The 24,129-nt window shown below is 37.9% G+C and overlaps 1 protein-coding gene across 1 annotated transcript in view; it reads left to right on the forward strand.

Moving 5' to 3' along the window:
• Positions 1-23,516, forward strand: part of SLC13A1 (solute carrier family 13 member 1) — an 86,968-nt gene extending 63,452 nt beyond the window's left edge. Inside the window, exons 9-15 of the mRNA XM_064289762.1 lie at positions 59-157; positions 539-640; positions 10,553-10,659; positions 12,971-13,080; positions 17,999-18,160; positions 20,100-20,237; positions 22,770-23,516. Coding sequence (XP_064145832.1) covers positions 59-157; positions 539-640; positions 10,553-10,659; positions 12,971-13,080; positions 17,999-18,160; positions 20,100-20,237; positions 22,770-22,907 — 856 coding nt within the window. The 3' untranslated portion in view covers positions 22,908-23,516. The remainder of the gene's footprint in view (positions 1-58; positions 158-538; positions 641-10,552; positions 10,660-12,970; positions 13,081-17,998; positions 18,161-20,099; positions 20,238-22,769) is intronic.
• The last annotated feature ends 613 nt before the right edge of the window (positions 23,517-24,129 follow it).

A 24,129-nucleotide genomic window follows, 5' to 3' on the forward strand; every position in this document is an offset into this window, starting at 1 on the left:
TACAGGAAAGTGGTGTTGAAAGACTCCTTTGCTTAACAGGCTTAATTATTCTTTTTAGTTTTAAGGAGATGTTCAAATGTGGCAAAACCAAAACAGCCAAAGAAAGAGCTTGTGCTGAAGTGATTAAACAAGAATATAGAAAACTTGGGCCAATAAGGTAAGATACACAAACACACGCACCAATACACTGCTTATATTCCAAGTAATTGTTTAAATGCAAACAAGCACGTAATTGTAATGTGTTTATACCTCTTGATAAGGGCCCCAAATGTGCTAACCTTTGTAAATATAACTTAACATGACAAAATACTTGCCATCATATAACTGAAAATTGCCAGATGGAATGACGAGGAGCTGAGGGACCCACAGGGGAGTAAGATCCTTGTCTAGATGCACCAATGGTTTCAAAGTATTGGCATATCCAGTGTTTACAGTGTTCAGCGCTCTGCTAAGATTGCTCCTAACAATAGCTCAGGAAGGTTCTGCAAATGTCTTGACTGAGAAAATAAGAGATAATGAGACTAGAATTTTTCCACAGGTATCAAGAAATTGTGACCCTAGTCCTCTTCATTGTAATGGCCCTGCTATGGTTTAGCCGAGATCCTGGGTTTGCTTCCGGCTGGGCTGCACTTTTTCCGGAGTAAGTGTTATATGCTGTGCTTGTCTGCCTTTCCTGTGTTATATCTGTTTCTCTCCTATGTGGTTCTTATAGCTCTGAAAGATTTTATGAGATTTTTCTTCCTTTCCCTTGAAAAGACTTTTTCAATTCTAATCTTTTCAGAAAAAAAAATATATATATATATATATATATATATATATATATATATATAATAAAGACCAGAATCTAGGGTGAGACCATAGACTGAACAACCGTAGTCACACTACCCTACAACAAAATCAAGGCCCTATATGCACACCTATACTCATACAGTATTATTCACAATAGCAAAAAGATGGAAACAACCTAAGTGTCCATCCACGGATGAATGGATAAACAAATTGTGGCATATACATACAATGGAATACTATGTAGCCATGAGGAATAATGATGAGTTCTCAAAATACCTTATAATGTGGATGAATCTCGAAGACATTACGCTAAGTGAAATACGTCAATCACAAAAGGACAAATATTGTATGATCTCACTATTATAAAAGACAAGAATAGGTATGCATATAAAAAGCAACATTTTTGGTGGTTACTAGGGATAGAGGGAAACCCTGGTGGTGTAGTGGTTAAGTGGTATGGCTGCTAACCAAAGGGTTGGCAGTTCAAATCTGCCAGGTGCTCCTTGGAAACTCTATGGGGCAGTTCTACTCTATCCTATAGGTTCGCTATGAGTTGGAATTGACTCGATGGCACTGGGTTTGGTTTCAGTTTTTTTAGGGATAGAAGGGAGAAGGAGGGGAAATCACTTTCTAGACAGTAGACACTTGTTAGTTTTGGTGATGGGAAAGGCAATATACCGAATAAGGGTGAAGTCAGAACAACTTGACCAAGGTAAATGATGACACTAAGAAGTACATAAGAATAAGGGATGATTTTTTTTAAATGCTATAATATATAGCCCTGGTGGAGTAGTGGTTAAGAGCTACGGCTGCTAATCAAAAAGGTCAGCAGTTCAAATTCACCAGCCCCCTCTTGGACACCCTATGGGGCAGCTCGACTCTCTCCCGTAGGGTTGCTGTGAGTTGGAATTGATTCAACGGCAATGGGTATTTAGCAGGTATGGGTATATAATATATACAATGTTGCAGCAGCAGGAATAACAACTAAAACTATGTGTGAGGTTACATAGACAGGTATGTATGCATGTATATGTAAAGGAAGGCACACATGAATATACGGATGCGCGTAAATAGGTGTATCTGTAGGCAGACGTATGTGCATGTTTATGTGTACTGCGTATATACTCACATATAAAGCAAAGCACACAGTGGGCACAGTTATGGATACTTTCTAGACATAAATAAACACCTGAAGGGATTGATTTTACTGGATTCAAAACCTGAGGACCATAGCCTTATGGGGCAACTCGGTTAATTGGCCTCACACAGCTCATAAAAAAAATATTCTGCATCCTAGTTTGGTGAATAGCATCTGGGGTCTTAAAAGCTTGCGAGCAGCCATCTGGTATACAGCTATGGATCTCGGCTCGTCCAGAGCAAAAGAGAGATTCCAAAGGCTCAAAGAAGAAACTAGTCTATAAAAAAAAATAGATAGGACTAATAGTCTATCTACAGGAACCGCAGCCTTGCCTACCCAGCTACCACTATCAACTGTTTTGACCAGGGACACAATAGATGGTCCTGGATAGAACGGGAGAAAAATGTAGAACAAAACTTAGATTACTAAAAAAAGGCCAGACTGGTAGAGATTAGAGAAACCCCTGAGAGTATTGCCCTAGGATACTCTTTAAGCTTGGAACTCAAACCACTCCCAGAGATTATCTTTCAGCCAAATGACACATTGGCTCATAAAATAAATTATATCACCCTTGAGTACTGTGCTCCTAGAACAAAGATAAGAAGGTTAGTGGAAACAGGGAAGCTAGATTAATGGCAACAGACCAACCAGAATGGAAATAATGAGAATGCTGACACATTGTGAAAAATGTAACCAATGACAATGAACAATATTTATAGAAATTTTTAAATGAGAACCTAATTTGCTGTTTAAATTTTCACCAAAAACACAATAAAATATTGAAAACAAATAAAAACCAAGGTCCTTTAGACAAGGCTGTTTCCATCTTTACAAAATTAGAAACAACATCTGCGTAAGGGCCATATTCCATAGTGGTTAGGAGCATAGATTGTGGAGCCACACTGCCTGGGTTGCAATTCTGGCTCTTTTACTTACTTTGAGAAAATCATTTAACCTTTCAGTTTCTTCATCTGTAAAATGGAGATAATAATATCACTTAGAATAGTGCTTCCCTTGTCCTTAAAGGAAACGCTATGTCACAGTCTTGAGGCAGAATTCCTACTTCTACTATCCATTCAATATTCCCTTTGCCCTCAGTAAGCATCTCAGCTGGTCATAGTTCTTTGCCTAGTGGGGTGACCCAAAACATTCATCCCTGAAGAGTCTAGGTCATTCATAGTCCTGCATAAATTGGATTGCAGTTTTCCATTGATCACAAGGCATGGCAGTAAAAAGAGACACCCTAATGAATCTCTTGTATTCCAGATATACTCTTCCTTACTACCACCGTGTCACTGCAGTCTAATTTCCTCTTGGTAATCAGAGTCAGTCACCCCAGCCAGTACTGTAACTACCTTCTTTGCTTGTTGATTCAGAGACGTAAGGAGCCCAAAGTGGCTGGGTGGCAGTCTTAACTTCCCGTTTCAGGGAATCTTTTTATGTCTGCTGTGGAACTAAGACCTCTGGACCAGCAGAGCATAAAATACCAGGGACAGGAAGCAAAAATTTTACTAGGGATAATAATGAGTGGTGCCACTCCTGTTTCCACCCTTGAATCCTGGGTATGGAAGAAACAGGCCCGCCACATGTCAGATGCTGATTTAGAGCATATTCAGCCTCTTGGAGAACGTTGCCCCAGCCCTGGAAGGTATTGCCACCTACCTGGTGATGTAACCAAGTCTAAAAAGGCCATTTCAATGTTCTATTAAGGCACCTGCTTCAGAAAGTATTATGTTTACTATACAAAATAAATTCTACTCAATTCTTCTTAATAATCTGATAGGAATTTATATTCTGTGATTTTTGCCAACTTGATCTTTTGAATTCTATGGAGGACTATTTACTTGGTTCAGTATCTTGTCTTTTTCTCCATTTATTTTAATTTTTGTACTAGTTCACTACAAATTCAGTCCAGCCTCTGTTTTATAAATAAGGAATTCCTGAATGGGTAATAAGACTGATTTTAAAATGTAATGTTAGAAGCTGGGTCAGAGTTAAATTTATCTCTCAGTGTCTTATATACCAGCAGTCATGGCTGAGTCATGTCAAGTGAGGGGGAAGATTGTAGCATAATTTTCTAACTTAAGGACCATCCTACATGTCAACATAAATAATTTGGTTTCAAGATTTGTGTTCCAAATCTGTCTTTGACTGAAGTACTCTGATTCCTAAATTCAACAGATTTCTGACTTGGACTTCCTGTCTCACATCCCCAGCAAAAACTCATGTATTTTTAGGCAGGCACCAAAATTGTATTCTTCCCACTTGGAATGAAGGAATTCCTCCCGCCCTGAATTAGAGCCTTCTGGTCATACAGGCAATGCCAGCATTTTTTAAAAGGGCAAAGACTGAGTCCAAGTTCCTTGTCATCACACAAGTAAAGCAACACGATACACTGATATGTTTTAAAGGATCAGCTTCAGTTTTCTAAATTATTTGTTTCCTTTAGAAGGAGTAAAGCTTTTTATTTTGAGGGATCTTAACAAAAGGCATGAATCCAATTATTCAAAACAAGAACAGTTGAATAATTTGATTTGTGCTTGGAGTTTTGTAATAAAGGACCTGTTATTCCTGTTAGGTGCCATGGAGTCAGTTTTGACTATAGCGACTCTATGTACAAGAGAACAAAACATTGCCTGGTCCTGCGCCATCCTCACAATCATTGTTGTGCTTGAGCATATTGTTTGCAGCCACTGTGTCAACCCATCTCATTGAGAGTCTTCCCCTTTCTCACTGACCCTCTGCTTTACCAAGAATGATGTTCTTCTCTGGAGACTGGTCCCTCCTGATAACACATCCAAAGTATGTGAGACAAAGTCTCACCATCCTTGCTCCTAATGAGCATTCTGGCTTTACTTCTTCCGAGGCAGATTTGTTCATTCTACTGGCAGTCCATGTATATTCAATTTTCGTCGTCAACACCACAACTAAAAGACGTCAGTTCTTCTTCAGTCTTCCTTATTCACTGTCCAGCTTTCCGAGGCCTGTGAGGTGATTGAAAACACCATGACTTGGGTCAGTCACACCTTAGTCCTTAAAGGGACATCTATGCTTTTTAACACTTGAAAGAGGTCTTTTGCAGCAGATTTGCCTAACTCAAAGTGTCCTTTGATTTCTTTTTTTTTTATTTTTTATTGTGCTTTAAGTGAAAGTTTACAAATCAAGTCAATCTCACACAAAAACTTACATACGCCTTGCTAAATACTCCCAACTGCTCTCCCCCTAATGAGATAGCCCACTCCCTCCCTCTGCTCTCTCTTTTCATGTCCATTCCGCCAGCTTCTAACCCCCTCTACCCTCTCATCTCCCCTCCTAGGAGATGCCAACAAAGTCTCAAGTGTCCACCTGATCCAAGAAGCTCACTCCTCACCAGCATCCCTCTCCATCCCATTGTCCAGTCCAATCCCTGTCTGAAGAGCTGGTTTTGGGAATGGTTCCTGTCCTGGGCCCACAGAAGGTCTGGGGGCCATGACCGCCGGGGTTCTTCTAGTCTCTGTCAGACCATTAAGTCTGGTCTTTTTACAAGAATTGGGGTCTGCATCCCACTGCTCTCCTGCTCCCTCAGGGGTTCTCTGTTGTGTTCCCCGTCAGGGCAGTCATTGGTTGTAGCCAAGCACCATCTAGTTCTTCTGGTCTCAGGCTGATGTAGTCTCTGATTTATGTGGCCCTTTCTGTCTCTTGGGCTCATAATTACCTTGTGTCCTTGGTATTCTTTATTTTCCTTTGCTCCAGGTGGGTTGAAACTAATTGATGCATCTTAGATGGCAGCTTGCTAGTGTTTAAGACCCCAGACACCACTCTCCAAAGTGGGATGCTGAATGTTTTCTTAATAGATTTTATTATGCCAATTGCCTTAGATGTCCCCTGAAACTATGGTCCCCAAACCCCCACCCCTGCTATGCTGGCCTTCGAAGCATTCAGTTTATTCAGGAAACTTCTTTGCTTTTGGTTTAGTCCAATTGTGCTGACCTCCCCTGTATTGTGTGCTGTCTTTCCCTTCACCTAAAGTAGTTCTTATTTACTATCTAATTAGTGAATACCCCTCTCCCAGCCTCCCTCCCTCCCATCGTTTGATTTCTTGACTGCTGCTTCCATGGGTGTTGATTGTGGATCCAAGTAAAACGAAGTCCTTGGCAACTTCAGTATTTTCTCTGTTTATCATGATGGTGCTTATTGATCTAGTCATGAGGATTGTTGTTTTCTTTATGTAATCCATAATGAAGGCTGTGGACTTTGATCTTCATCAGTAAGTGCTTCAAGTCCTCCTGACTTTCAGCAAGCAAGGTTATGTCATCTGCATATCACAGGTTGTTAATCAGTCTTCCTCCAATCCTGATGCCCTGTTCTTCTTCACACAGTCCAGTTTATCAGATTATTTGCTCAGCATACAGATTGAATAAGCGTAGTAAAAGGATACAACCCTGACACACACATTTCTTATCTTTAAACCACACAGTATCCCCTTATTTTATTCCAAGAACTGCTTTTTGGTCTAAGTCCAGCTTCCTCATGAGCACAATTAAGTGTTCTGGAATTCCCAGTCTTTGCAATGTTAGCTATTGTTTCTTATGATCCACACAGTCTAATGCCTTTGCTTAGTAAATAAAACACAGGTAAACATCTTTCTTGTATACTCTGCTTTCAGTCATGAACCATCTGACATCAATAGTGATTTCCCTTGTTCCATATTCTCTTATGAATCCAGCTTGAATTTCTGGCAGTTCCTTGTTGATGTACTGCTGTAACTGCTTTTGAATGATCTTCAGCAAAATTTTACCTGTGTGTAATATTAATGATATTGTTCGATAATATCCCCACTCTGTTGGATCACCTTTCTTTGGAATGGGTACAACTATGGATCTCTTCCTGTCAGTTGGCCGGGTAGCTGTTTTCCAGATTTCTTGGCATAGATGAGTGAGTGCTTCCAGCACTGCATCCATTTGTTGAAACATCTCAATTGGTATTCTATCAATTCCTGGAGTCATTTTTTTTCATCGATGCCTTCAGTGTGCCTTGGATCTCTTTCTTCATTACCATTGGTTCCTGATTATATGCTACTTCCTGAAATGGTGACCAATTCTTGTTGGTGTAGTGACTCTGTGTATTCCTTCTGTCTTCTTTTTATGCTTCCTACATTGTTCAATATCTTGCCCATGTTGTTTTTGTTGTTAGGTGCCCTCGAGTCAGTTCTGACTCATAGCAACCCCATGTACAACAGAACGAAACACTGCTCAGTCCTGTGCCATCCTCACAATCATTATTATGCTTGGGCATATTGTTGCAGCCACTGTGTCCATCCATCTCATTGAGGGTCTTCGTCTTTTTCACTGACCCTGTATTTTACCAAGCATGATGTCCTTCTCCAGGGACTGATCCCTCCTGATAACACCTCCAAAGTATGTCAGACATAGTCTCGCCATCCTTGCTTCTAAGGAGCATTTTGGTTGTACTTCTTCCAAGACAGATTTGTTGATTTTTTTGGTAGTCCATGGTATATTCAATATCCTTTGCCAACACCCACTAATTCAAAGGCATCAATTCTTCTTCAGCCCATAGAATTCTTCAAAATTATGACTCAAGGCTTGATTTTTTTCTTCAATTCTTTCAGTTTCAGAAATGCTGAGCATGCTCTACTTTTGATTTCCTAATTCCAGGTCTTTGCACTTTTCATTATAATCCTTTACTTTTTCTTCTCAAGCCACCCTTTGAAATCTGTTCAGCTCTTTTACTTCATAATTTTTCCATTCACTTTAGCTACTCTATGTTCAAAAGCAAGTTTCAGAGTCTTTTCTGACATCTATTTTGGTCTTTTCTTTCTTTCCTGTCTTTTTGATGACCTTTTGCTTTCTTCATGGATGATGTCCTTGATGTCACTCTACACTCATCTGGTCTTCAATCATTAGTGTTCAGTGTGTCAGGTCTATTCTTGAGATGATCTCTAAATTCAGGTGTGATATACTGAAATCATATTTTGGCTCTTGTGGACTTGTTTTAATTTTCTTCAGCTTCATCTTGAGCTTGCATATGAGCAATTGATGGTGTGTTCCTCAGCGGCCCTTGATCTGACTGATGACATTGAACTTTTCCATCCTCTCTTTCTGCAGACGTAGTCGATTTGATCCCTATATATTCCATCCAGCCAGATCCACATGTATAGTCACTGCTTATGCTTTTGAAAAAGAGTTACTTTTAATAATAAGTCATTGGTCTTGCAAAATTCTATCATGTGGTCTCCGACATCATTTCTGTCACCAAGGCCATATTTTCCAAGTAGTGAACCTTCTTTTTTGTTTCCAACTTCTGCATTCCAATCACCAGTAATTACCAATGCATCTTCACTGCACGTTTGATCACTTTCAGGCTGCAGAAGTTGGAAAAATCTTGTTTCTTCATCTTTGGCATTAGTGATTGGTGCATAAATTTGGATAAAATTCATATTAACTGGTCTTCCTTGTTGTTGTTAGGTGCCATTGAGTTGGTTCCAACTCATAGCAACCCTGTGTACAACAGAATGAAACATTGCCTGGTCCTGCGCCATCCTCACAATCGTTACTATGCTTCAGACTGTTGTAAAATGAAATCCTTGACAACTTTAATCTTTTCTCTGTTTATCATGATACTGATTATTCATCTTCCTTGTAGACATATGGATATTATCTTATCACTGACAGGATTGTACTTCAGGATAAATCTTGAAATGTTCATTTTGACGATGACTGTGATACTGTTACTCTTCAATTTGTCATTCCTAGCATAGTAGACCATATGATTGTCTGATTCAAAATGGCCAATACCAGTCCATTTCAGCTTACTAAAGCCTAGGATATTGATCTTCAAGTATTTGATTTCATTCTTGACAATTTCCAATTCTCCTAGATCCATACTTTATAAGTTCCACTTTCCGATTATTAATGCATGTTTGTAGCTGTTTCTTCTCATTTTGAGCTGTGCCACAACAGCAAATGAAGGTCCCCAAAACTTTTCTTAATCCATGTCATTAAGGTCAACTCTCCTTTGAGGAGGCAGCTCTTCCCCAGTTGTATTTTGAGCATCTTCCAGCCTGAGGGGTTCATCTTCTGGCACTATAGCAGATAATGTTCTGCTGCTATTCATAAAGTTTTTAATAGCCTTTTTTTTTTTAAGTAGATTACCAGATCCTTTTTCCTGTCTGTCTTAGTCTGGAAGCTCTGCTGAAACCTGTCCACCATGGATGACCCTGCTAGCATTTGAAATACCACTGGCATAGCTTCCAGGATTAAAGCAACACAAAAGCCTCCACAATAAGACAAACTGACAGACAAATGGTGAATTTAAAATATATATTCTGTAAAATATATTTGTTGTGTAAAGGTTTTAGGTGAGTAGAATTTCCAGAACTAGAGCGATGTATCAAGATCTGTAGCTACCACCTAATGTTTTCATTCCATCTGCTTGAACCTGGACTAAATTCAATATGTCTTTTCATATAAAACAAATCAAGTTACATGATGCCTGGCCCAACCTGGCAAAAATCCAAGCTAAAATTATATTTGAAATCAATGAAATTATAAAAATAGTAAAGTTTGTAGAACAAAGGATGCCAAGGTAGCTTTTTACTCAACAAAGAAAGAAAATAGTTCTATATTAAGAAATGCAGATTGCCTTAAATTTTGTTAGATTGAGAAATATAGTAGGTTTCTGTGATTATTAAGATTTTTCAAGTAAATTACAGAAATACAGAACTTCTAGAGTATGTACACATTGCCCAGTGACTTTTGTAATCTTTAAGGTCTTCATATTTTCTTCTCTTGCTCTAAAGGTGCACTAGTTAATATCACTGACTTTTAAAACTGAATTCTAATTATTTATGCCTGTTTCACTTACATCTCACTTCCAGGAGCTTCTTAACTGTTGAGGTTTCTGGGAAGCTGTCTTATTTGCTAGAATGGCCTGGTGATTCTAAGACCTCCATCTGTTCCCGAATCACTCTTGATTTGTACAGTGATCATTTATGAGCATCTCAGAACCCATTCCAGCAATTAATGTTCTTGGTTGAGCTTCTTAGGGTGCAATGATTTAAATGGGTTGATTTCATTTGTTTGATATGGCTCAGGTCTATAAATGCAGAAGCAGGTGTTGTGTCTTAGAAAACAGATCGATTCCTTTTGACAATTTACACAAGAGTTTTCAGGGTCTCTAGAAACATCCATGCCTAGCCACATTTCAATAGATAGAAGAAAAAAAAAGGATATAATAAATCAAGCATATGGAGCTTTGCCTATTCTACAAATTGTTTCATCCTCAATTTTCTGCCAATCTCATTTTTTAAAATAACTGATTTAAAGGAGAAATTAACAGATCTATAAGAGTGCCCAAAAGGGAAGTTTCCCAGGTTGCCCTAGTGAATCAGCATGTGTATAAATGTTATTGAAAATAAAGATAAATATATGGGAATATGATCTGATATTTTCAGTTTTACTAAAGTATGCCATTTAAGTGGAAATCAGTAGATTTTAGAGAAGATTATCCAGAGTAAATGACCTATATTACCACTACTACTGAAGTACTTTTAGCATAACCAATTGATATTAATCTCATATAAATTCTTGATTCTATTTTTTAATGCATTCATTTATCCTTTTTCAGGTACCCAAGTTTTGCTACAGATTCAACTGTTGCCTTACTTGTAGGACTCCTGTTTTTTCTTATCCCAGCTAATAGATTGACTAAAACCACACCCACAGGAGAAATTGGTTAAGTATCATGTATAATTCTGAATGAATTTGACAGAAGAGTAAAAATATACTCTGTTGGTTTCAATTAGCACTTAAAATAGAAAGGATGGGCATGCTGACACACCCTCTACCCCACGAGCTCCGATTTGCATACTGCAACCCCTATTCAGCCAGAGCATGTTCTCCACTCACAAGGGGAATCCTCTTTGCAGAAATGGCAAGTCAATTCCTTTATGTACCATGGTTAGGGCTCTACTACAAATGGTAATATTTGACCTGTGATGAGCTTTCCTTTTCCGTCATAATTAGAATTAATCTGACTATGGGAAACATAGGAACGAGAACTTGATGTCATTGCTTTGTGATGAGCCCTTGGTAATAAATGCTGAGGACCTAAAAAGGTGAGGAATTCGAAGGGAAGGAGCATTTGCACCCTTATCGTGGTCCTGAAGAAATGCAAATCAGCTCCACGCAAGCCATAAACTATTGTCACCATTGAAAGAAAAGATACTCGATGGGAACATCCATTATATTTACAACACGTGGGCAAAGAAGCATTCACATTTGCACACATATGCCCCCAGAAAAACACACACATACTTCTTAAACATAGGATTCATCTGTATTTATACTTTACACAAGTTTTGGGTGGTCGTGTTCCTATGTTATCAATATGAAACAAGTGACTTATAATCGTCTGAGAATAATCGTGTAGAATTGGATTTTTAACAGAAGTGGAACTGGGATTCATGCAGTTGGGTTGGCTTACCTGGATCCTTGAGCCATAATCTATAAATGATTAATGTATCAGATTTCTAAGACATGATACATGGGACCAGCATAGTGTAAAAACAAATGCCTTTTGTTCTTTACTCGAGATTAGAATATCACACAAACCCATGTTATCGTGAGATGTTACAATACAGGACATTTATATCCATAAGAGACTTTGAGGACTTTGACCAGTATAATCAAAGTTCTAATGCCTAGTTTCGGCAAGTGTTGAGAAACAAATACTTGGCTTTTGCTTCCGTGGCCCTTACATCTGAATCTCCCCCTCAGAGGGAGCCTTACCCTTATCCACCTTTCCCTCTCCCCTCATTCTTCAGTACCTGTTCTTCCTGATAAACACATTTACATTAGGTTTAAAATAGCATATAAGATATGTCAAATTTTAAATGAGGTGTAAAAAGAAAAACCCAAACCTAGTGCCATCGAGTCGATTCTTACTCTTAGGGACCCTGCAGGACAAAGTAGAACTGCCCCGTAGAGTTTCCATGGAGCGCCTGGTGGATTTGAACTGCCAACCCTTCGGTTAGCAGCCATAGCACTTAACCACTAGGTCACCATGGTTTCCAAAATGAGGGGTACAGCCTAGAAATGTTTGAGTCTCAACAGACTATATGGCCTAAATCCAAGTAAGAAAAGCAATGGCAAAATTTTAGTCATTAGTGAGGGTAGGTTTGTTTTTGGTTTCAGGGAAGGAGGTAAGAAAGAGGCTTATTAGTAACTTTGAAATCTCATCATGTAGAAGGCTACCTGTTGCACATAAATGTTAAATGGGGCTAACTGTTCATGGATAAAGTTCTTTCTCAGCAGATCGACAGAGAGATAAGTACCCAAGTATCAAAATAAATCTTTATGATAATAGCTTTATGAGTATCTTTAGGGTCTCGCTAAACCAAAAAAACCAAACCCGTTGCCATTGAGTCAGTTCTGATTTATAGTGACCCTACAGGACAGAGTAGAACTGCCCAAAGTGTTTCCAAGGAGCAGCGGGTGGATTTGTACTGCCAACCTTTTGCTTAGCAGCCAAGCTCTTAACTACCGTACCACCAGGGATCCAGGGTCTCACTGTAACTGAAATTATTTCATCTAAAGTTTGAAATTATTTTTTTTAAACTAGAATCCTGGTGAATCCATCATGCCCCTCTTCACGATTAAAAAAATAATAATATAGTCAAGTTAATAGTAGTGAGTCATAATTATAATACTACACTGACCCTATCAAAACCAATGGAATATTACAGACATTTTGTATAGAAAAGAATAATGAAGTCCCATCCACTATGTTACTCATAGTAGGCAAAGAGTTAGTGGGATGAATGAATGAATGAATTAATAGCATTATAAATGACAATGTTATAATTTATCTAAATTTATTGTATAATATTACCCAAGGAATTTTCCAAGTTACAGCATTTTTTAAAAAACAATATAAGAATATTACAAATTTCCTGTAAGATGGCTATTTAGTATTCTGGGGAAAAAAAAATGTCTTGTTGTCATATTTTAAGCAATGTGTAACTATAGGACTTTTGTTTTGCAGTTGCTTTTGATTACTCTCCACTGATTACTTGGAAAGAATTCCAGTCATTCATGCCCTGGGATATAGCCATTCTTGTTGGTGGAGGGTTTGCCCTGGCAGATGGCTGTGAGGTAAACTCTGCGACTAGGATATTTAACAATTAATGAGACTGTTAACAAAAGAAGAACACAGAGACATTCAGGTTTTTGGCATATTCAGCTCTATTCTATCATTTCAATGATGCAGATATCAATAGCCGTCAGTGTGAATACCGCACAGATGAGCTGAGTTCAGAGTTCAAGAATTTTTATAGGTTGCAAGCATAAAACATCATTTTTATGGTGTCCCAGAATGACAAAAGAAATAAAGCAAAGAAGATTAAAATTCTTAATCCATGAAATTGTGTTAGAAGACTAGCTTAGTAAGAAAAGGTGTACATAAAAATAATAAGTAAAATGATTCCTATTGAACATATTTGTTTTTTGACCTTATTTCACAATGAATTTGAGTAGCTTTTAGACTTTTCTTCAAAATATCATGGTCCAATTTTATCAAAGAGGAAGGAGGAATAATATTCACGTTAAAGGCACTTAATAAATGTTTATCGAATAAAATCCAGAGGGCATTTCACATAATCTTGTCTAATGTACATCATCTTAGGAAGAAATTGAAACATCAGAAGGAATAAAGTTGGCTATTTCTGTGACATAGCTGTCCAGTTGCTGTAACTCAGTGATCTGGGGAGGCCCTTGGCTTTTGGAATTGCACTGGTCACTGTAGAGTTGCTAGAAGAAAAATATCTTGACCAAAAATTGCTTTAAAATCCTTCACTCTTCGACTAATTAAAAACTTCTCATTCCTGGAGTTTGTAGTCTTTTGTAAAACATTCAAAGTTCGTAGCTGTTCCATTTCTTTCTCCAATTTCCTTCTCAAATTGAAAAGGATGGCAAGAAGGTGTTGTGTCCAGTCCTTTAGCTCCAGGCAGTTAAATTATACTTATACTCCTCAAGACCAGTAACTATCTCTTCTCTTCTTTGCTTCTGACTTTATTATCAATTTTTTCTGTGTAGTATTTGGGTACTGAGCTTTCAGCAAGAGAATTTAGCAATAGCTGCAAGTCTTAGAAATTGTCTGAATTCTGAGTGCCACCAACAACATCTTTTTAGGTCCAGATTTGGCTTGCCTCAGAGAATACCCAAATAGAAATGAGAAATATAAGACAAATACACTTTTCTTTTCCACTTTTTCAGCAGTAATATGGCCTGGTTTCTCAGAATAAACAACTTCCATTTTTATGTCTGTTAATTCGAATTGCAGGGAAAACAGAATCAGGAAGTCTGATATTGATGTGAGTTTGTCTTGTTTTTCCTCTCCAGAGCATCTGTCTGGATTGGGCCCCAGACACTCACTGTGGTTTTGAAAGCATTGGCCAGATTATAGAATAGCCAAAATCGAAGGAAATGAAAAATGGTGGACTTAGCCGGATGGACTGTGTTCTCTCAGTAAAAGAACCAGGGGAACCATGGAGGGAGGTCTAATTTGCTGTAAAAGTCATAAAACATAGAACCAGATCTCTACAGAATAGAGAGTACCCACAGAATACCCTTCCCCTGAGCAGGCAGGTTGAAAACATTGGCTTCAAAAACATGGCTGGGGATAAATCTCCTCCTAGAACTGGTTTTACAAAGATTTGGAGATTATTAATTTGTTTTAATTTATTACAAATTATAGTTAGTCTGGAAATGTCCAAAACCAGACAACCCTTTAAGTTAGGAATGGGACAATAGCAGCTACTAAGGTGTTCACCTTATTGCAATTCTCTCTCTTAAATACTCCTTGCCTTTTTTTTTTTTTAAACATTACCTCCCTGTAATCACTTTCAATTCTTTTTCTGTAGTCACTTTCAAGTTCTTATCCAGTGAATAACTTCTCATTTACCTTTTCACACAATCCTCAGAATTCATCTCCTAATTAAGCATGGAGGATTTAACACTATCTTTATTTTTTTAATTCCTTCTCAAATTCCCACTAAAATGGCAAAAAGGAACAAAACAGTGTAAATCCATAAAGACAAAGAATATATGAGGGAGGAGATAATAACAGACAAGAGAGTTGATCAAATTTGGAAGATGTAAAGAAGATATTTGAGGGGTAACTGACTTGGTAGAGTAGAAAGATGAAAACTCTGGGCCTAGAAAGGGAAGGACCAGCAAGACATAAAACGATTAATCCAAGGATCCTGGAAGAACTCAGGAATTAGAGATAGCAGGGTAGAAGCTCAGGCTGAGAATAGAGAATGGCTTAAAAAGGGTTTAAGTTGCTGTGTATTTCCCACATACTCTCACTAGTTCTGAACAGCCAAGGATTTGCTCTTCCTTTTCCGTGACAGAAAACTGGAGGTTTACTCCCTAACAACATTGAACTGAAGAGGCACTGGCTCACGACTCAATCACCTGCAGTACAGCCTGCCTTCAACAATGCTTCTACAGACGTAGAATGTCAAGTTATCCTTTAACATGAGTAGGTAGTCAGGGATCACCAGTGAATTGGAAGAGCCTCTAATATTGTAACAAGAAACAAACAAAAGATAAACATAAAAAGGAGAAAGGACCATAGAAAAAGCAAGTATAACGAAGAAAGCAAGGAAAGCTTTTACAAATTTGTCACTGATTGCCTCAGAAAGTTGTTAGAAACATTACAGACATGAAACTAAAATGAATGTTATTTAAAAAAAAAAAAGGAAATAAAGAGCCTGTGAAATTTAGAAATTTAATAGCAGAAATAAAAAATTCAGTAGCAAGGTTAGAAGATGAAGTTTGAACATATTCCAGAAAGTAGAACAAAAAGACAAAAAAAGGTAATTATGAAAAAAGAGATAAGAAAATCAGAACTTCAATCAAAAATGTCCAACAACCAACTAATAGGAGTTTTAGAAAAAGTAAATTAATATATATAAAAGAAAGGACATTTCCAAAAAATAATAGAAGGACATTTTCTGGAACTGAAGGCTTTGGAATTCTGAACTGAGTTAGTGAGTGCCCAACAACAGAGTACCTTATGAAGATTTTGGAACTCTAGGGATGGAGATAGGTTACCAACAGCCTCCAGAGAGAGGGAAGAATATATGTCCAATCTTTTTCAGCTGCATCTAATCAGATAAAAAAAAATCAGTTACCTATGTTATTTATGGTTATATTCTGGGATGAATTTGTGCCAACCAAAACCAAACAAACCCATTGCTGTTGAGTTGATTCTGACTCATAGTGACCCTATAGGACAGAGTAGAACTGCCCCATAGGGTTTCCAAGGAGAGCCTAGTAGATTTGAACTGGTGACCTTTTGGTTAGCAGTCATAGCTCTTAACCACTAGGCCACCAGGGTTTCTGAATTTGTGCCAGTATGACTTCAATAGTAGACAGCAAAAAAGTCAAAACCAATATATATAGATATGTCAAAACCACAAATAGATTCACACACATCACAAAAGGAGGGTTTTCCCTTCCATTGATGCATTACTGGGAAGGAAGGTTGGGAAACAGAATAACATACCTGCTAATCTGAGCATGACCTATTTTTCTGCACTACACATAATGAATGAAAAGGTCAGAATGGCTTTGGGCTTCTAAATAGTCCAACTGGAAGCCAAAGGAAATTGGAAAAACCACTGAGTGATAATTATTCCAAATCTAGAGTTCTATAAAAGCTAAACTATCAAAACAGTGTGAAAAGAAAATAAAGAGGTTTTCAGACCTGCAGAGACAAAAAAAAAAAAAAAAGTTACCTGCCATGCACCAGTTCTCAGGAAGCCATAGACAATGAGCTCCAGTAACACAAAAGAATAAACAAGAAATGAAACTAGAGACTCTCATATCAGAGGGAGGCAAAGGGGAGTCATAGTATGGTAGTGAAGGGAGGTCCCAAAGCAACAGTGGAGTAGATCTAAAAGGTATCAAGTCCTGATGGAGGAGGGAACACTCCAGAAGGAAAGTGTCCATGGGAGAAAATGGAAAAGAACAATTAACCAATATGTTTGAGTGCTAGGAGAGGGGTTTTTCTGTTTTACTAGAGGGAGTAATGAAGAACTAATGATAGGTACTTAGAAGACTAAGCAGACAAAAAGAATGAAACAAATTATTTGCTGGGAAAACAAAAAAAATGTTTTTTAAGAGCAAAGGTAATCATAGTGCACTAAGTGGCTCAGCTATGAACAATATATAATCACAACGGGAGACATTAAATATTGATTTAGCCAAAAATTTTGATGTATCAGTGTGAAGGGATGGAAAATAAATATATGGTCGATGGTATAAGAAAAGTACATCCATATCTAACTTATTAGGAAGTCAGTAAATAATATATAAATTTAAAATTAAGAAGTAGCATAGTTAGAATATTATTTCAAAAGCTCTCCATGAATACTTAAACCAAAAAAAATAAAACAACCGGTTGCCATGGAGTCGATTCCAACTCATAGCAATCCTATAGGAAAGAATAGATCTGCCCGACAGGATTTCCAAGGAGCAGCTGGTGGATTCAAATTGTCAGTTTTTTGGTTAGATGTCCAACGCTTAACCACTTTGCAGTCAGGGCTAGGTATAAAAAGCTAGCAAGGGTTGAAAGTTGCCTCTGCAGAACAGAACTTAGGAGTGAGGAGACATGGATCGGAAGGGTGGCTCTTAAAGACCAATAGTACTACAGGACTTGTTAAACTATCTATATATATTAATTTAAAAAATTAATATTTATTTGAAAAAAATGTGGGAAAACAATTCACACTTCTTGAAGCATGTCAAAAAACTGGTTGCCGTTCAGTTGATTCTGACTCATAGAGACCCTATAGGACAGTAAAAGATGTTGGTCGTGTTAAAATAAGACTGAGAGCTTGTCCCTGTTAAAGCCACCCAGATCTACCAAACCACAGAAAAATCTGAGAAATTTAAATTATATTTTAGAAACTGAATTCTGAGAGCAAATGATAATTTCTTATGTATTTAAAATGTGTCTGATAAAATAAACGATTAATGAAAGCATTGCAAATTTGTTTTTTAGGAGTCAGGACTCTCCAAGTGGATAGGAAATAAATTATCTCCTCTAGGTTCCTTATCGGTCTGGCTAATAATTCTGATATCTTCTTTGATCGTCACATCTTTAACAGAGGTAGCCAGCAACCCAGCTACTATTACTATCGTTCTCCCGATATTATCTCCATTGGTGAGTATTCTATTTATGCCGTGTCACTCTTCATCAAGAGTAGGGATCTACTTTGAAATGCTGATTCTCATATTGTGATGTGGGATCTTTTTTGGCCCCAATGGCCCTCCTACAATTAACTTAAAGAGTGGTTTTTATTAGCATTAAAGGTTTTTTGTTTTTTGTTTTAGGAGATCTTGACTTCAGATACCTATTTTATTTTATTTTATTTTTTATTCAAGTGGCTTGATTTTAAGTGAACCACCTACCTTCTCTCCCCACTCTTGCTTCATTTGCAGAAAAGTGAGAGGGCTAGCCTAGGTCCATTGCCGCTGTAAGGCTTCAGGATTCAGTGTTTCCTGGCAACTTTAGTGTCTAACACTGCCAGGTCTCCCAGCTGAAGGTTATTCCTGGCTTTCTGAGATGCGCTTCATATAAGTGATTTGCAAATGAATGAAGGGCTAGGCTTACTGTTCAGATTTCAAGCTTAAATGTCTTAGACAGTTCTCTGCTGGCCCAGGGAAGATTAAAAAAAAAAAAAAAAGATAAGCAGAGATGCTAGTAGGAGTAAAAAAAGAAAAAAAGTAGGAGAGGCAGAGAGAAACCGCCTTCTTTTCTTCTACCCACCTAGATGTCTTCCCTCTCATTTTACCTTTGCTGACAATGACATGAAACAGCTTTAAGTAAAAAGTTGTTCTTATTCGAGCAGATGAGTGTGGTATGAAAAATACAACAAATTAAGAAGGATTGCCCTTCTGGGATTGTTCTGCCACCAGCTGTGAGAATTGATTATGCTTTCCCCTAAAGCTCCCCCACCCTCACCAAAGAGGCATATGTTGGCATTCTCGGGCTGCTGCATCATATTAGATTAAAAAAATGTAGGCAATTTATATTGGTAAAATATCATTTCAGTTTTCTTTTTTTCTGTGTTCTCCCCCACCCCCAACAAGGAGCAGTTAGAAAATTATGTGAGGAATTAAAAATAGTAGTGCCACAGAGGCTGTAAAGGGAGTGGTATAATGAGAAGCCCTGGAGCCAGTGTGACCTGGGGCCTGATCCAAGCATCACTGGCAGCGTGCTTGGGTGTTACTTTAGTTTCTGTGGGCCTCAGTTTCTTTATCTGTTATTTGGGGTATTAGTAGCCATCTCATAAGGTTATTGTGAAAATTAAATGAAGATAAATACATGTATATATTTATATGTACACATATATACATGAATTTTTACATAAATATGTAAGGAGCCCTGGTGTTATGACAGTTAAACACTCAGCTACAAACCAAAAGGTTGGTAGTTCAAACCCACCCATCGGCTCTGCAGGAGACAGACCTGGCCAACCTGCTTCCGTAAAGGTTATAGCCAAGAAAACCCTATGGAGCAATTCTACTCTTATCACCTGAGGTTGCTATGAGTAAGAATTGACTCCACTACATCCAACAAAAACATTTATGTATGTGTATACATACACATGTACACGGTACAGCACCTAAAAACCCAAAACCCACTGCCTTCAAGTCGATTCCGACTCATAGCGACCCTTTAGGACAGAGTAGAACTGCCCCATAGAGTTTCCAAGGATGCCTGGAGGATTTGAACTGCCGACCTCTTGGTTAGCACCCGTAGCACTTAACCACTACACCACCAGGGTTTCCAGTACAGCACCTAGCACTAAGTAAATAATAAATGGTTATAATTTTTTAATTTACTTTCTGGAATAAAAGTTAATTTTCTAAATGAGCTAGGCTATAATGCTTAAATGGGTACCCATAACCAAATAAACAAGAGAAAAAGACAATTCTGGAACAAAACTCTTCAAGGTATAGCTGTTCTTATAAAGACATGATTTTATGTCTTCAGGTTTCATACCGCTTCTGCGAAAGTTTGTTATAGTAAATGTGCTCATTTTGATGCTTGGTCTACCCTCAATTTTACTCCGATTCATTTTTATCTTTTCCAACAGGCCGAAGCCATTCAAGTGAATCCTCTTTATATTTTGATACCTTCTACCCTGTGTGTTTCATTTGCATTCCTCCTACCAGTAGCAAATCCACCCAATGCCATTGTGTTTTCATATGGCCATCTTAAAGTCATTGACATGGTGAGTTATCGGAAAGGGTATTTTCAGTTCTGATACACATTTTTGGTGGTTTGGGGTTATCTTTATTTTTATACACTAACCAACCTCCACAGAAAGCACGGCTTGAATTCTGCTTCAGAAGGTTAGTGCACAACTGGTTGTTTTTGAGAGTATAACTAGCAAGAAACATGCCATTTGAATTTATGGTCATAAATACAGAGATACTGAATACACCAGTAATGCCCTGGGGGAAGGAAAAGAGAAGTTTAACACAGCTGCTTAAACTTACATGTCAAAATCAGGATTCAATCCAACCTACGTAAAAGGATTAAATAGTAAAGAATAGGGTTAATGAAATTCAGCAATCAAAATAGCTCTATGGTTTGCTATTACAGTGTCTTAGTCATCTAGTTCTACTATAACAGAAATACCACAAGGAGATGACTTTAACAAAGAGAAATTTATTTTCTCACAGTCTAGTAGACTAGAAGCCCAAATTCAGGGTGTCAGCTCCAGTGGAAGGCTTTCTGTCTCTATTGACTCTGGAGGAAGGTCCTTGTCATCAGTCTTCCCCTGGACTAGGAGTTTCTCCAGGTCCAAAGGATACACTCTTCTCCTGGCACTGCTTTCTTGGTGGTATGAAGTCCCCCAACTCTGCTTGCTTCCCTTTTATCTCTTGTAAGATAAAAGGCGGTGCAGTCCACATCCCAGGAAAACTCTCTTTACATTGGATCAGGGATACGACCTGAACAAGGCTGTTATATTCCACCCTTATCCTCTTTAACCACAGGCAGAGATTATAATTTATAATGCATAGGAAAATCACAAAATGAAGGACACTCACTCGATACTGGATTCATGGCCTAACCAAGTTGACACATATTTTTGGAGGACACAATTCAGTCCATGACACGCAGATATTTATGCAACCAGCGTTTGCTCTGAACAAGACACTGGGCTCAATGCCTGACAGATGTTCCAATTCTCATACCTCTCCTCTGGCTTCCTGAGAAGTGACTTTCTGATACTGGCACACTGATGTAATAGAACAAGCATGTGATAATGGAGAAGTTAAGTGACAAAACATGCATATCTTCACCAAACACAAACTAGGGCTGGAGTCAAGAACTGATTTGAAAGTATTGTAGTCAGGCCTTACCTTCATTACCAATCTCCAAACCAACAGGAACAAGCAGATAACCAAGGAAATGGTTATGCAAACGCAGTTCCAAAGTAAATCCCAGCTCTCATCCTTCTGCCCAGATTGCTGTTCCTGAGCCCCCGTTACATAAAAATTCTGGAATGGCCTCCATGAAGAAGCCGTATAATATCCTCTTGGAAAATAAAATGTATATAATGCAGTGTAAGCAATGCCCTTATGCATGTGTATTAAAAAAAAACAGGATTCTGGAGTAAATGAGCGGCTTGCCCCAGTGGCACAGTGGTTAAGCGCTTGGCTGCTAACCGAAAGATCAACAGTTCAAACCCACCAGCTGCTCCATGGGAGAAAGATATGGCAGTCTGCTTCCGTAAAGATTTACAGCCTTGAAAACGCTATTTAGGGTGGCTGCGGGTTGGAATTAACTTAAAGGCCATGGGTTTTTTTTGTTTGTTTCTATAATAATCACTCCTAACCCTGGTGGCGTAGTGGTTAAGTGCTACGGCTGCTAACCAAAGGGTTAGCAGTTCTAATCCACCAGGAGCTCCTTGGAAACCCTATGGGGCAGTACTACTCTGTCCTATAGGGTCACTATGAGTCGGAATCGACTCGACGGCACTGGGTTTGGTTTGGTTTTGGTTTAGGTATCCCACCTTTTGATTTGGGACCCCACGTTTTAGTACATAGGTCAGCAGACTTCTTTTATAAAGGGCCATATAGTAAATACTTATGGGTCTGTCACAACTACTTCAACCCTGTCATTGTAGCATATAAGTAGCCATAGATAATACATAAACGAATGTGCATAGCTCTTGTCCAACAAAACTTTATTTACAAAACAGACCACAGGCAACAGTTTGCTGACCTCTATTTTAATGGATAAACAGCACCTTGGAAACGATTTAGTAGGCACCAGAATGATGACCTAAGAGCTAGAAAAAAGTGGGAACTCTAAAGAGTGGCATTAATAATTCTCAGTAAGAGAATGTAGAGAGGTGAACAGATAATATTGAGTGACTATGAAAGGGATCCAGTTACAAACAGCTTGTTATCATGTGAGCGATAATGGGCTGAATTTTATTCATTGAAATATGATAAAACACAAATTGTGATTTAATACAAAATGGCAAAATGTTAAAGGGGTTTTTCTCTAATCAGAATAGCTTAGGTATGTTCCTAAGATGAACCACTTTGAGACTCTCTGCCTAAATGGCATTTAGTTGGGGACAGATTCTCTTTTGTCCTGAGTGGAGGCCCCCATGTTTTATGAAATAACAGCAATTTCTACTGATCATTTAGGAGTCATGTAAACCTGACAGACACTTCAGCAACAGGATTCTAGTTCTTCTGGAGATACTTCCTGGGAGACTGATTCATGCTCTTTCCGGTTTAAGGTTAAAGCTGGACTTGGTGTGAACGTTGTGGGTGTTGCCGTGGTGATGCTCGGCATGTCCACCTGGATCGTGCCCATGTTTGATCTCAACACTTATCCTGCTTGGGCTCCTCCAGTGAGTAATCAGACCATGCCATGACCAGCAGGAGTATTCTATCATGTGGTGAGTTTTGGAACCATTATGAATTCACTGTAAAATTTGGCTCTGGATAACTGATAAGATTCAAATCAGACCTGGTGTAGCTTCTGTGGTTCCAGTGAGACCTGCTGTCAAAACTCAAGTACCCACATCTCCTTTGAGATACAACCCAAGCACACCTACATGCCCTCATCCAGAAGCCTGGGACTCAGATTTTACTCGTCGACTATCTGCATCCTGCTTTGTCCTAAGATTTATTTATAATTTGACCTTCAAAAAGATTAGAGCATTTGCTTTATCTTACAGTTCAAGTTCAGATTAACATTTCAAAAATTAATGTGTTACTTCAGAAACCCCCTATGAAACTAGATATAGGAAATAAAATATGTAAGCTAATTATTATTCGGATAAATCATTTCTGTAGTGTTTCGCAAAGGGAGTTTGCTGAAAAACCAATGCTGTGGCCAGTCATCTGGTGGTGCTGATAAAAAAAAAATCAATGTAAATGAAATGTGAATTCCCTCATTTAAAAAAAAATCCCACTCATATTAGTCTTAATATAGAAATCGTACAAAATTAAAATGGAAAAAGTAGTTCCAAAAATATAGCTGAATTCAATCCATTAAACTACAGAAAACCCATAGATAAGGATTCGTTTCTCACTGACCATATGGTTGGATTAATTTAATATAATTCATACCTTTATGAGTTTAGTGCACTAAGAAACGCATTTTGTAGCAGCATGCATAAGGCTTGATATGATTTGGACTATTAACACAGCATAATTAGAAAGGAAAACTAAACTCTATGAAACTATTAACATGTTTCTGTGTATGTATAACAACTTTGCTAAAAATGTTTGTCTTCTTTCTGAAATATATAATGATATATGTAAAAAGAGGAAGAAAATTTTAATGAATTATCGCTGTATATACAGGCAGAAAGAAGAGTCACATAGCTCCATAATATAAAAATTTGAAATGAAATTTCAGAGAGAAAATAAAGAATAAAAAATTAAAAACTATTAAAATGTTTACTAAAAGAGAAAAATAAATTATTATTGGCAAACCAAAAAGGGAAAAGAAAACAAAACTGAGCATCCAAACAAAAGTAGGATGAGAATAAACCTCTAGCACTCAGGATATGACAAATAGTAAGGTCTATTTGCACTTAAAAATTAGATTAAAAGAAAAAAATAACATGCACAAGTAAGGAAGATGGA

Source organism: Loxodonta africana, chromosome 8 (genome assembly GCF_030014295.1).
Source record: "Loxodonta africana isolate mLoxAfr1 chromosome 8, mLoxAfr1.hap2, whole genome shotgun sequence".
Lineage (NCBI taxonomy): Eukaryota > Metazoa > Chordata > Mammalia > Proboscidea > Elephantidae > Loxodonta > Loxodonta africana.